Source organism: Acanthochromis polyacanthus, chromosome 18, assembly GCF_021347895.1.
Source record: "Acanthochromis polyacanthus isolate Apoly-LR-REF ecotype Palm Island chromosome 18, KAUST_Apoly_ChrSc, whole genome shotgun sequence".
NCBI lineage: Eukaryota > Metazoa > Chordata > Actinopteri > Pomacentridae > Acanthochromis > Acanthochromis polyacanthus.
In genome coordinates this window covers 33,589,655-33,604,586 of record NC_067130.1, presented here as the reverse complement: position 1 = coordinate 33,604,586, position 14,932 = coordinate 33,589,655, and the positions used below count along the sequence as shown (strand labels likewise).

Here is a 14,932-nt window from a genome sequence, read left to right as displayed (position 1 = left end):
ATTCAGTATTGATTTATTTTAAGATCGGCCACCTGATCTCTCATTTTGACCATGAAAACTAACAGAAAAAAATCCTGAGCTGTAGAAAATCAGTCTATCAAATTTTATTTTCTCCAAAAATGAATTGGGGTCTATGGAGAAAAAGCTTTTTGGAGTCAACCCTAGCGGACGGCGGGATATTGCAAGTTTTTGACACTTCCGGGTGGGCTTCAATTCTGGAGCCAGATGCTACGTCCATCTTTATATACAGTCTGTGGTTATATGCCTGTTGTAGTGTGGCATGTTTATATCCTCTGTCCTTGAAGCGGCACATCATCTCCTCTGCTTTGATTTTAAAATCCTCCTCCTGGTCACAAATTCTCCTCACTCGCTGAAACTGTCCATAGGGCACATTTTCCTTCAGCCATTTTGGATGGAAACTATTGGCATGTAGAATTGTGTTTCTGTCTGTAGGTTTCCTAAAAATAGATGTATGTAATGTCCCTTGAGTGTCTTTATGGATAGTAAGATCCAGAAAATGGATACTGGCTTTACTATACTCCAGAGACAACTTGATGTTAGGGTTGGTATTGTTTAAGAAGGCGTGACATTCCAATAAATCTATCATTTATTTATCAGGTGACAAAGAAATAAAGACATTAAATTATAGTAGCTGTTTATATTTAATCCTGTTCTTTAAGTCAGTATAAAAGACGAGGAAAAACATCAGAATAAATTAACAAATTTGCTCAAAAATGGGAAATTGAACAAGTTTAAAATGTGCAACGACAGAATAAATTTATTGAAGAACAAACAAGTTAAAAAAGATTTTCATCATTTAGATTTCTGCATTTTTTATTTCTGCAAAATTCATTCATGTCTTTGACAAATTTCATTTTTATTCTGTTCTCTGCTCATTTCTTGGAACAAAAATATCATAATTTATTTCTAATTCATTTATTAGTTTATAAACACATTTAATGATTCACTGCTTGTTTATTACACATGATGGTGATTTATTACTTTAGCTTCCGACTGATTCCAGTTTGTCTTTAGTTTCAGGTTTATTCTGACCACATATGAAGTAAAACTGATTTTAAAAAAAACTCTTTGAGTCAATCATCGTCTGTTTTACAGCCGGGAAAAGCAAACACCTGATGAGAACACACCTGATGAGGACACACCTGATGAGATCACACCTGATGTGGACACACCTGATGAGAACACAGCTGACAGCTCCTGGTAAACATGAGGAAGGATTGTACGGCAAAGTTTCCTGGCAGAGAGAAAACCTCCAGAATTACGTAAGACTGCGATATCCAATGTGACAACAGCCGTAGCAGGAAATGACCAAACATGGAGCCGTACAGGTGTGTCCTCACCCTGACAGGTGTGTTCACAGATTATAACCATGAGTCAAAGTCTGACAGATTCAGCCGCAGCTTCATTCAAACAGATTCTACCTGAACATGCTGCAGAGGAAGCAACTGATGGACGGGGACAGGAACCGGGCGGTTGTGGTCTCCGTGGCCCGGTACGACCCCGGGGTTCCACTGGGACAGAGACCCGGAGTCAGAAAAGACGAAAAGAGGCTCCACAGAACCCTCAGCCGGCTGGGCTTCAAGGTGGAGCTGCACAGCGACCTGAGCAGCGACGAGATCTACCAGCTGTTCCTGGAAGGTAAGATTCTGAACATCATCACGTTTATTCTTTAATTATGAAGCTAGAACCAGAAAGTAAAATGATTGAAGAACGTAGATCAGAGAATGCAGGCTTTTCATGTTCTGTTTTATACATCAGCAACGGATACTTAGCATCCAAATACCTGAGAACCTGACCTCTAGAACATCCTATCAGACATCTAGATCATCCTATCAGACATCTAGATCATCCTATCAGACATCTAGATCATCCTATCAGACATCTAGATCCGTCTCTGGGTCCCTTAAATCCCTCAACAATTCCTAGAAAATCTTCAACCTTTAGCAAAGCATCCTTAACAGCCTCTAGTGCCTCTCATTAATGACAAAACCTCCTAAAGGACCTCAGGAACCTCCTCGTTTTCCAATAGAACTTCCTCGACAACCCCTAAATCTCTAAAAGAAATTGTCCAGTATAAAATCCCAGAAAGCTCCTTGCAGCTTCTTGTTTGCAACTAAAACCTCTTAAAAGGATCCCTAGAACTTCCTCAGTGTTCATTAGAACCACATATAGGACATCTAGAACCTCCTCGAGGACCCCTATTTCTCCAAAATGTCCTTATTGACCAACGCAAAATCCCAAGAGACCCTAGTGACACTTTCGGCAACTAAAACCTCTTAAAGGATCCCTAGAACATCCTCAGTTTCCACTAGAACATCCTAAAGGACACATACAATTTACTAAGCATTGCATAAAACACCTCAAAGAGTTTCCAGAACATAATTGTTGACCCCTAAATGCCCTGAAGAACTTTTAGAACCTCGTCAATGACCAGCAGAATCTCCTCAAGACCCTCACGATCCTAAAGGACCTCTAGAATGTTTTATTTGCAAATAAAACGTCTTAAATGACTCCTAGAACCTCCTCCATGGCTACTAAAACACCCTCAAAATCTCACTCAACTCTAAGTGATCCATAAAACCTCTTAAAGAACCTTTAGATCTCCCAAAGAACCTTTCATGTCCAGTGTTTAACGACCAGTAGAACCCCCTCAAAAGGTTTAGAACCTCAAAGGGCTTCTCGGATGTTCTCACTGAAAACTAAAACTCTTAAAGAACCACTAGAACCTCCTCTGTTGCCACCTTGACCTCTTTTCAGATCCGTAGAACCTTTTAAGTCATCATCTGGCTGTTAGCATTCAGATTAGCATTCAGCCTCTGGTCTCTTTATCAGCAGACTGCAGATTTATTGCTGTGACACTGTGACCTGCTCTTTACGTAACATGAATGACATAACTGCTGTTCTAATCAGGACAGAGAACAAGAAATTAAAAACAAGTCCGAGTTCTACTGCTGCTTATCACTAATAGATAAAAGTGTGCATGGACACACATAAAACCAAACTAGAACAGAGAAAAGAAGCTGAGTTTGTGATGAAATGAAGACAGAATGAAGACGCCCGTTTGTTCCTGAAGGTTTCTGCTAACAATGGTTCCTGAGCTGCAGCGTAAACACCTGCTGGTTCTGCTGCTTTGTGACTGATAATGACTGAGTGGAGCTGACGGGGCGTCACATTCTCATGTTTGTACATCAGATGACTGTAAACTCCAGTTACATCCTGGGAACCTCCCAAACTACCTGCAGAACCTCCTCAACGACCATTAAAACTTCAAATCTACCTGTAAAACCCCTTCAGTAACCACGACAGCCTCCTAAAAGACCTCTAGAGCCTTCTCAATGACCACTAAAATCTCCTAACTGACCCCTAGAACCACTTCAGTGGCCAGTGAACCCTCCTCAAAAACCCCTAGGTCCTCCTAAAGGACCTGTAGAACATTTTATTCTCAATGAAAACTTTCTAAACTAGCAGTAGAACTTCCTCAGTGACGACTAAACCATCTAAGCTACTCTAGAACCTCCTTGACAGCTCTCTTTAGAACCTCTACAACTTCTGATTGACCAGTAAAACCAACCTTTTTTTCTGCAGAGAGCCGGCGGCCGGTCAAGGACTGTTTTCTGGCCGTCTTATCGTCTCACGGTGAAGAAGGCTGTGTGTTCGGGGCTGATGGACAACCCGTCCATCTGTCTCGGATCTTCACGTATTTCAACAACGACTACATGGAGAGAAAGGCCAAACTGTTCCTCATACAGGTGAGCAGCAGCAGCAGGATCTAATGCTCAGTTTGGATCAGGAAAGACGTTCAGGAGCTGGAAAACTGAGAACTTTGTCTCGGTTCTGTCTCTGCAGGCCTGTCAAGGAGACGATCTGGATGACGGAGTGGAGGTGGACTCAGTTACCGACACTATAGAGAGCAGCTCCTTACAGTACCTCTCTGTTCCCGTAGATACAGCTGTGATGTACGCCACAGCACCAGGTAAACATGTATATAAGAGTTATCTTGTACTTGCACCTTTCGTGACTTTTTGCACCCCTCTGTTTGTTCCTAAGAGCTCTGTAACGGTAAATTTCTCCTTTGTGAGATCAATAAAATCTATCTTATCTTATCTTAAACACAACCCACCACAGCTACACTTAAAAACACCTCGACAACCTGGAGAACCACCTCAGTGACCACTACAGCCTCTCAAACCACCCATTGAACCTCCTCAACCGACACTAAAACCATCTAATCTACCAGTAGAACCTCCTCAGTTATCACTACAGTCTCTTAAACTATCCCCACTGACTGCTTCAGCTCTTAAACTACCTGTAGAACCTTCTCAAAACCCTCTAAATCACCTTAACAACCAAGAGAACCTCACCAATGACCATCAAAATCATCTAACCTACCCGTAGAACCTCCTCAGTTACCAATAAAACACATGAACGACAATTAGACGATCCTAAAGGACCGTTAGAACCTCCTAAGGGATCTGCAGTACCGTATCAATGACCAGTATAACATCCACAAAAGGCCCTAGAACCTCTGACAGAACATCCTGGACCTTTCAATGGCCATCTACCTGCAGAACCTCCCCACTACTAGAACATTTGACCTCCTCACTGGAAAAGATCTTATTAACCAACCCAAGAACCTTCTTCAAGATCACTACAACCTCACAAACAATCTATAAAGTAGAACATTGTGACTGGTCATTAGAACCTGCTAATACGATAGAACGTCCTTTATGATCCCTCAGACCTTTTCAGCGATCCATGAAACCTCCTACTGAGTTTGTTGACCCTCTTCAGTGTCCACTAACTTACCAGTTGAACATATTTAATGATCTCATGGAGAACATGATCCCTTAAATCACTTCAGTGAACCATGAAACCTCCTGAAGCTCCTGTAGAACCACTTCAGAGACCACATACCGGCTGAAGGACTTTTAAAAACTCTTCAGTGACCACCCAGAACCTCTTGAAGGACACCTAGAACCTAATTAAAATCTCCAAAGTGACCCACAAAATCTTCAATGATGAGCAGAACTTTTTCAAGATCCTTCTAAAGCACATTTAGAACCTACTTAGCGTTAAATAAATATCCTAAACTACCTGTTAATGTAAAGTTAAACTGTAAAACTGAAACCTTCACATGATCCCTAAAATCTCCTCAATGACAACTTTTTTAAGGGCCAGCAAAACCCTCTAAAGTGTCTGTAGAACCATTTTATTGACAAAATCTTATAAACTACCTGTAGAACCACCTCAGTGGTCACTAGATCTTCCTCTAGAACCTTCTCTGGGATTCCTAAGATCTTCTAAATGACCCAGAGAACCTTTTTAGTGATCATTAAAATCACGAAAAGATGGAACATAGCAGCAGAAGGAACATTAATCTGATTCAGAACCCCCAAAAGTCTGTGATCTCTCAGACACCAGAGATGTTTCAGCTCAGTAATTCCAGATATGACCCGTTATCTCTGGTTAAACCGCTTCTTCTGTCCTCTCCTCAGGTTATGGAGCTTTCATGCACCCCCTCGGATCGGTGTTCCTCCAGACGTTCTGCACCTTGCTGGAGGAGGAGGGCAATCGGAACCTGGAGCTGACCCGGCTGATGACCCGGCTCTCCCACCGGGTGGCCTACACCTTCCAGGCCAAGGGTCGGGTTCTGGGCGGGAAGAAGGAGATGCCGTGTCTCCTGACCCGACTCACCAGGGAGGTGTTCCCTTTCGCCGAGCCGGAGAAAGACGGCGGGACGACGGGAATCTCTGCCACAGCGCTGGTCGATCCGGAGAACGTCAGAAGACGGACTCCTTCCATCAGTTAGACGGCATCCTGGTGGATCATCTCCTCCTGAAGTACAGACGATTATCAGCTGCAAGGAGGACGGATAAACTAACAGGAAGTAAAAACAGAACAAGATGGAAGTCTGTGTTGTCCTCAGACTGACTGAGGAGAAAAGCTTCTGTACAAACTGTACCAACCTGTCAACTGTTTACATGTTAAAGTGTTGTTTTATGTATTTATATTTAATAAAGAACAATCTAAGGAAGTCATGTCTCAACTCTGACTTTTTACCAAGTTATGAGACCTGGATAAATACTCTGCAGGACAAAGGTTTGTTCACAGCGTCTTTCTGAAACCAGTATGACTTCTGTGGATTCTGGGATGTATTTAGTGCAGAATCAGACTTTCTATAATTGATCTGCCTCATTTAAACCTGATTTACCTTTAGATATGCACCAGTGTTCAACAGTTTGGGATCACTTAGGAATGTATTTTCAAAAGAAAAGCATTTTTTTTCAATGATAATACCATCAAATGAATGATAAATCCAGTGTAGACATAGTTAATGTGGTAAATGACTATTCTAGCTGTAAACAGCTGATTTTTAATGGAATATCTCCATAGGGGTACAGAGGAACATTTCCATCAACCATCACTCCTGTGTTCTAATGCTACATTGTGTTAGCTAATGGTGCTGAAAGGCTCATTGATGATTAGAAAACCCTGTTAGCACATGGATAAAAGTGGGAGTTTTACCAGAAAACATGGAATTGTCTGGATGACCCCAAACTTTTGAACAGTTTAAATTGATGACACCAAACAACTGCTGAATAAATGTTAACAAAGAAAAGAAGAGCTCCGTTTAAAGGAGTGAGAAGATTTATAAGAGTCACAACTTCAGTGCAAAAGCTAAAAAATCAAATCACCGTTTGCATTATTCATTTCTGCTCTTTGGCTTTTGACAGTTTTCAGACAAAAATCTCAGTAAATCTAAACTGTGTCCACATCTCTGACAAACTACCACAGAAATGACTGGAAGGAAAGAGCTGAGCACAGAAACACAAAGAACCTGATAATTACCGTAAAAATCTGGTCTGAGTGACTCTTTAAATAACAATCATGTTTATTTTGTTGCACCAGTGAAATTATGATCATTTATTGTACAAATCTTCCTGTAGTGTGGATCATTTAGTTTCAGGACCTCAGCTAGCATGCTCAGCTTTCTATAAACTGGTCTGAACAACATTTCTGTAAACTAAGACGTGTAAATGTTGCACAAACACAACCAGGACCAAGAACCTCCACAGTGACCACAGAAAGTATCCACAGAAGCTCCCCACTGATTACCAGAACACCTCCATATCTGCAGAACCTCCTCATGATCACTGAAACCTCCTGAACTACTCTGGAACCTCCTCACGATCAGTAAAACCTCCTGAACTACTCTAGAACCTCTTCATGGATCATTAAAACCTCCTGAACTACTCTGGAACCTCCTCATGATCATTAAAACCTCCTGAACTACTCTAGAACCTCTTCATGGATCATTAAAACCTCCTGAACTACTCTAGAACCTCTTCATGGATCATTAAAACCTCCTGAACTACTCTAGAACCTCTTCATGGATCATTAAAACCTCCTGAACTACTCTGGAACCTCCTCATGATCATTAAAACCTCCTGAACTACTCTGGAACCTCCTCATGATCATTAAAACCTCCTGAACTACTCTAGAACCTCTTCATGGATCATTAAAACCTCCTGAACTACTCTAGAACCTCTTCATGGATCATTAAAACCTCCTGAACTACTCTAGAACCTCTTCATGGATCATTAAAACCTCCTGAACTACTCTGGAACCTCCTCATGATCATTAAAACCTCCTGAACTACTCTAGAACCTCTTCATGGATCATTAAAACCTCCTGAACTACTCTAGAACCTCTTCATGGATCATTAAAACCTCCTGAACTACTCTGGAACCTCCTCATGATCATTAAAACCTCCTGAACTACTCTAGAACCTCTTCATGGATCATTAAAACCTCCTGAACTACTCTGGAACCTCCTCATGATCATTAAAACCTCCTGAACTACTCTAGAACCTCTTCATGGATCATTAAAACCTCCTGAACTACTCTGGAACCTCCTCATGATCATTAAAACCTCCTGAACTACTCTGGAACCTCCTCATGATCATTAAAACCTCCTGAACTACTCTAGAACCTCTTCATGGATCATTAAAACCTCCTGAACTACTCTAGAACCTCTTCATGGATCATTAAAACCTCCTGAACTACTCTAGAACCTCTTCATGGATCATTAAAACCTCCTGAACTACTCTAGAACCTCTTCATGGATCATTAAAACCTCCTGAACTACTCTGGAACCTCCTCATGATCATTAAAACCTCCTGAACTACTCTGGAACCTCCTCATGATCATTAAAACCTCCTGAACTACTCTAGAACCTCTTCATGGATCATTAAAACCTCCTGAACTACTCTAGAACCTCTTCATGGATCATTAAAACCTCCTGAACTACTCTAGAACCTCTTCATGGATCATTAAAACCTCCTGAACTACTCTGGAACCTCCTCATGATCATTAAAACCTCCTGAACTACTCTAGAACCTCTTCATGGATCATTAAAACCTCCTGAACTACTCTAGAACCTCTTCATGGATCATTAAAACCTCCTGAACTACTCTGGAACCTCCTCATGATCATTAAAACCTCCTGAACTACTCTAGAACCTCTTCATGGATCATTAAAACCTCCTGAACTACTCTGGAACCTCCTCATGATCATTAAAACCTCCTGAACTACTCTAGAACCTCTTCATGGATCATTAAAACCTCCTGAACTACTCTGGAACCTCCTCATGATCATTAAAACCTCCTGAACTACTCTGGAACCTCCTCATGATCATTAAAACCTCCTGAACTACTCTAGAACCTCTTCATGGATCATTAAAACCTCCTGAACTACTCTGGAACCTCCTCATGATCATTAAAACCTCCTGAACTACTCTGGAACCTCCTCATGATCATTAAAACCTCCTGAACTACTCTAGAACCTCTTCATGGATCATTAAAACCTCCTGAACTACTCTAGAACCTCTTCATGGATCATTAAAACCTCCTGAACTACTCTAGAACCTCTTCATGGATCATTAAAACCTCCTGAACTACTCTGGAACCTCCTCATGATCATTAAAACCTCCTGAACTACTCTAGAACCTCCTCATGATCATTAAAACCTCCTGAACTACTCTAGAACCTCCTCATGATCAGTAAAACCTCCTGAACTACTCTGGAACCTCCTCATGATCATTAAAACCTCCTGAACTACTCTGGAACCTCTTCATGGATCATTAAAACCTCCTGAACTACTCTAGAACCTCCTGAATGACCGGTAAATCAGCCAACATGTTTGAATATTAATGACCCCACACTGTATGCTAAACTCATATCAGAAATAACACTGCAGGCCCAACGTTAGTTCTGATTTGAGTTTGCAGAGTAATTTCATTTTCATGAAAAGAATTAGAACTTCACATAATCAAACATCAGGATTAAGACTCTGTAGTTTATAGAGAATTATAAAAAGTAGCTGCATTTACCAGCAAGCAGAAGCGCAGACATTTTATTGCTGTAATCCTTTTATCACTGCAGACTGTAATAGTTTGCTTTTATGATGAGCGCCATCCCATAAACTGCTTCCAGGGCGATGCATTCACTGACCAGGTCACAGTACAAACAGATCAAAGCTGCTGACGGTAAATGTGCTGCTGAAGGTTAATGATACGTTGTGACTGTCTGAAGTGGATCGTATCAGTTTGATCACACATCATTAATATCGGCTGTAAAAGCTGCTTCCTGTCACCGTTTCTTTATCTGATGCTTCCAGCTCTCAGAGGAAACTCCAGCATTATGTTAACACCTCACCTCAGTGGGAATGTTCTCCTCCTCACTGACCACTGAAACACCTAAAATACCTGTAGAACCTCCTCACTGAGCACCAAAACACACCAACACTTTAAACCAGAGTCCCAAAGCCCCGTTCCACGTGTTCTATAAAAGTAGACATGCTATCACCAACATGCCAGATTTAGCAGATCAGCTGCAGTCTTCCGTTACGATGCAGACTGTCTGCTGTGCTATGAATCATTCTCTGATTAAACTCTGTCTGGCAGCTGCAGGTAATAACAGGTGTGACTTTTCCAGCTGACTGACAAACAAACACGACTTCAGACCGACAGAACGAAACTGAAACCTTCTGCAGCTGCAAACTACAACAGACTGAATATACAGAACTGTTAAACTGCATTCAGAAGAAAACACAGTTATTAATGTGTCTGTGTAGGTTCTCATTCATCCAGGTCATGGTTATCAGTTCTGAGGGGAGAACTGAAGCAGCCTCTGGGATGAGAGGTGAAACGTCTTCAAGGAACTTTCCTAAAGTCCAGTGGATTGATTTAAACGACTTTGGACAATTCTTAATTATAAATATTAGCATGTGTGATAAATATTATCTGTTATCTTTAAAATCCATCAGAACGTTGAACACATGACAGGAATGTACAGAACATGCAGAAAGTTCCTTCAAGGAGTTTCTGTTTTTGTCAGAGGAAAATCTAAGCGGGTTTGTGTTCTCTGGTTGTACTTCCTGTTAGTTTGTCTGCTGATTATTATTGTCATCTTCATACCTGCACTCAGGAACGTCTTCCTCCTCCAACAGACCGCAGAACGTCAGTCCCATCAACGTTTGTTTACATCAGGAATTACAGTCTGTTTTTAACCAACATTAACAATCCTCCATCTTTTTTTGTGTTTGTACGACGACGTCGTGATAGTTAAAAAGGTTCTGTTGGTTCTCAGGAGGTTAGAGTTCATTGAGGAGGTTCTAGAGAATCTAGGAACCATTAAGATGGTTCTGCAGGAAGTTTATAAGACGTAATCAATTGAAGGGTTTACAGGTACTTTAGGAGGTTCAATGATCTGTTGTTCTACTCTGCACTGAAGGCTCTATGAGTCTTTATGAGTAATGTTAGGGATCCTGAGAAGGTTCCAGAGATCCTTTCTTAGATTGTAGTAGTCACTGATAAGGTTCTACAGCTAGTTTTGAAGATTTTAGTTGCAAATAGCAGGTTCTACATGTCCTTTATGAGACCTGATAAGGTTTGAAGGGTCTCTAAGGAGATTTTGGAGGTCACAAAGAATGTTCTACAGGTCCTTTGCATGGTGTAGTGGCCTTTCAAGAGGTCCTAGAGGTAGCCCAGATGTCCTAGAGATCACTGAGAAGGTTCTACAGCTGGTGTAGAAGATTTTAGTAGACAATATAAGGTTCTAGGGGTCCTTTACATGGTATAGTGGCCATTCAAGAGGTTCTAAGATGTTTTAGAGGTCACTGAGAAGGTTCTACAGCAACAAATGCTTCTAGAGGTCCTATCAGAGGTTCTACGGGCTCTTGAAGAGGGTCTCCTGATCACTCATAAGAGTTGTTCAGAGCCTGTAGCTGCTACTGTGGAGGTTCTAAGGACAGTACAGATGCTTCAGTGGTTGTTGAGAGGGTTCTAGAGGTCCTTCGTGAGGCTGCAGTGGAACCTGATCAGGTTCTCCAGCTAGTTTAGGAGTTTTACATTACCATAACAGCTTCAAGGTCCTTCAGAGAGTTCCAGGGATTGAGGACGGTCTGCTGGTCCCTGATCGGGCAGCTTCAGGAGGCTGTAGCTTCACTGAGGAGGTTCTGCAGAAAGTTTAGATGTTTTAATGGTCATGAAGGAGGTTCTGTGTTTTATTGGTCACTGAGAAGGTTCTAAAGGCTGTCCGGGAGGACGTAGTGGTCACTGTGGAGGTTCTACGTTTAAATGTTTTAGCAGGAATTCAGAAGGATCTAGATGTTGTTTAGATGTTTCAGTGGTCGTTGCAGAGGTTCTATAATTAGTTTGCATATTTTAATTCTCACTGAGGAGGTTCTATGGGTTCTTTAGGAAGCTGTCACGGTCATTAAAGGATTTCTACGGGTTGATTTAATGTTTTAATGGTGGTTGAAGATGTTCTGTAGTTATTGGAAGTGTTTTATTGGTCACTGAGAAGGTTCTCTGGGTGTTTAAAATGTTTTATTGGTCACTTTGAAGGACCTACAGGTAGTTTTGTTGTATTAATGTTCACTGAGGAGGTTCTGCAGGTAGTTTGGGAGGTTCCCAGGATGTAACTGGAGTTTACAGTCATCTGATGTACAAACATGAGAATGTGACGCCCCGTCAGCTCCACTCAGTCATTATCAGTCACAAAGCAGCAGAACCAGCAGGTGTTTACGCTGCAGCTCAGGAACCATTGTTAGCAGAAACCTTCAGGAACAAACGGGCGTCTTCATTCTGTCTTCATTTCATCACAAACTCAGCTTCTTTTCTCTGTTCTAGTTTGGTTTTATGTGTGTCCATGCACACTTTTATCTATTAGTGATAAGCAGCAGTAGAACTCGGACTTGTTTTTAATTTCTTGTTCTCTGTCCTGATTAGAACAGCAGTTATGTCATTCATGTTACGTAAAGAGCAGGTCACAGTGTCACAGCAATAAATCTGCAGTCTGCTGATAAAGAGACCAGAGGCTAAATGCTAATCTGAATGCTAACAGCCAGATGATGACTTAAAAGGTTCTATACGGATCTGAAAAGAGGTCAAGGTGGCAACAGAGGAGGTTCTAGTGGTTCTTTAAGAGTTTTAGTTTTCAGTGAGAACATCCCAGAAGCCCTTTGAGGTTCTAAACCTTTTGAGGGGGTTCTACTGGTCGTTAAACACTGGACATGAAAGGTTCTTTGGGAGATCTAAAGGTTCTTTAAGAGGTTTTATGGATCACTTAGAGTTGAATGAGATTTTGAGGGTGTTTTAGTAGCCATGGAGGAGGTTCTAGGAGTCATTTAAGACATTTTATTTGCAAATAAAACATTCTAGAGGTCCTTTAGGATCGTGAGGGTCTTGAGGAGATTCTGCTGGTCATTGACGAGGTTCTAAAAGTTCTCTGGGTGGTGTAAATGTTTTAATGGTCGTTTTTGAAGGACCTACAGGTACTTTTGTTGTTTTAATGTTCACTGAGGAGGTTCTGCAGGTAGTTTGGGAGGTTCCCAGGATGTAACTGGAGTTTACAGTCATCTGATGTACAAACATGAGAATGTGACGCCCCGTCAGCTCCAGTCAGTCATTATCAGTCACAAAGCAGCAGAACCAGCAGGTGTTTACGCTGCAGCTCAGGATCATTGCACCTGTTTGTTCAGTTTACAGCCAACAGAACATTCAGTCCTGATTCTCTGGAACTCCACACATCAGTGGAGTTCATATCAATGAATCAATCTTCTATGTGCACATAAAAAACCTTTAAAAAATAAATACAAATAGAACAAGTGTTTGGATTTGCTGAAGTGGAAAAGTTGACGTACAAATCTCATCAGAAATCCTCCATAATCATCCACAGTCTGATCAACCTCCACCTGATATTCAGTTTAGTTTCACATTTTCTCCAAATTCAGTTCAAATCCTACTTTTGGATGTAAATCAGCTACAGTTAATATTAATCTGGCCTATTTCACGACGTCTCCGTGGTTTGATGTCCTCTGAAGAAGGAGTTACGTGACTGTAAAGTTTAATGAGCAGCTATAAAAGTTGACCTTTCACTTAGTTCTGATTCTACACAAACAGCTGATCTGCAAATAGAAATGCAAACAGGTTTATTCAGTTTGGAGGTAAAAGTTTCCAGAAAAACATCTGGAAAATGTTCAGCAGCTTCTCTGAAAACAGCAGCTGGAAAGCAGTCCATCAGATATAATATGAATTAAAAATCAGATTTAATTTAATGTCAGCGCTGATTTTAATTCTTTTCTGGATGAATAAACCGGCTGTTTGCTCGATAAAATGTCAGAAAATGGTGAAAATGATGGATCAGAGTTTAATAAATGTCGTGTTTAGTCCAAAGATCTTCAGTTTTCTGTCAAAGAGGAGAAAAGAAACCAGAAAACTTTCACATTTAAGAAGCTGAAATCACAGAATTATGACAGATTTTATGAGAAATAATGAAAGATAATCAAAAAACTTGATTACTTTAATAGTTACACCTGTAATTTATGTCCTAATTCTGTTAGCTTGGTGCAGTTTTATGTATTTCACTTTTTAAATTTTCTCCTTTTCAGCTATTTCCATTTGTACTTCATTAAATCTCATTAATTCCATCTTCTTCATTGATTGATTTGTTTTAATGCTTTTATTTGCTGCATTAATTACATTTGTTACAGTAGCTTTTAAAGACACTGAAGTGAAACCAGTGGACGGAGGGTTTTTATTCAAACTTTCCACATCAATCTAAAAAGAGAAGACTTGGTTTGTTTAAAGATTCCGCAGAAACTCCAATAATCAGGTTTATCTGTTCAGCTGCTGGGTGTTTGACTGTGGCTCAGACTTAGAGGCTTTTAGAGGCGTTAGCTTTAACCTACAGCGCCTCCTGCTGGTGGTCAGGTGGAGATGATGGTTGTGAAACTGCTTTTGGAATCCAGGAAACGCGTTCCTGCAGCGCCTCAGAATCACTTCATGTTTCTGTTATTTGGGACTCAAAAGTAAATCTGTGAAATGTAGTGTGTTTTTAGATGAGAGAATTTTTGTATTTTCACCATAAAAAAGTGCCTGAGAAGCTGTTTTAATGGTTCAGTGTCTCCAGAAATAAAACTCCAAGAGCCATGAAATGTTTTCAGAATAGTTTGATCAGATCAGAATGACTGAATGGATCCAGCAGAGGACAATATTAATTATTGAAAATGGAATAAAAGTGCTCAATATTTCAGCAAGATAAAAAAGATGACCCAAACTGTCCAAAATTATTTAAAATGTGCTCAAAATCACTCGTTTGTAGAAAATCACCCAAATTATCCCAAATGACTGAACATTTGTCCAAAAGAACTCAAAATTTGACCAAATTTACTCAAAAATTGTCCAAAAATTACAAAATTTTTGTCCAGTGACTCACAATTTGAACCTAATCATTCAGAATGTATCCAGAATGACTCTAATTTTGTCCATAATGAGTTAAAATGTCTAAAATGACTCCCAGAGTTTTAAGTTAATGGTTAAACTGGGGGCAGCATGGCTCAGTGGGTAG

General features: G+C 40.6%; 1 protein-coding gene across 3 annotated transcripts in view; it reads left to right on the top strand.

The window, feature by feature from the left end:
* LOC110970292 (caspase-3-like) overlaps positions 1-6,055 on the top strand; it is a 30,140-nt gene extending 24,085 nt beyond the window's left edge. For 2 of the 3 annotated variants that reach the window (XM_051938573.1, XM_051938572.1), the window contains exons 2-6: positions 1,117-1,369; positions 1,458-1,659; positions 3,607-3,770; positions 3,868-3,994; positions 5,517-6,055. In XM_051938573.1, coding sequence (XP_051794533.1) covers positions 1,470-1,659; positions 3,607-3,770; positions 3,868-3,994; positions 5,517-5,830 — 795 coding nt within the window. In that variant the 5' untranslated portion in view covers positions 1,117-1,369; positions 1,458-1,469 and the 3' untranslated portion in view covers positions 5,831-6,055. Of the gene's footprint in view, positions 1-1,116; positions 1,370-1,403; positions 1,660-3,606; positions 3,771-3,867; positions 3,995-5,516 lie in introns of those variants that run through there. The other variant, XM_022220557.2, reaches the window with a different exon arrangement.
* The last annotated feature ends 8,877 nt before the right edge of the window (positions 6,056-14,932 follow it).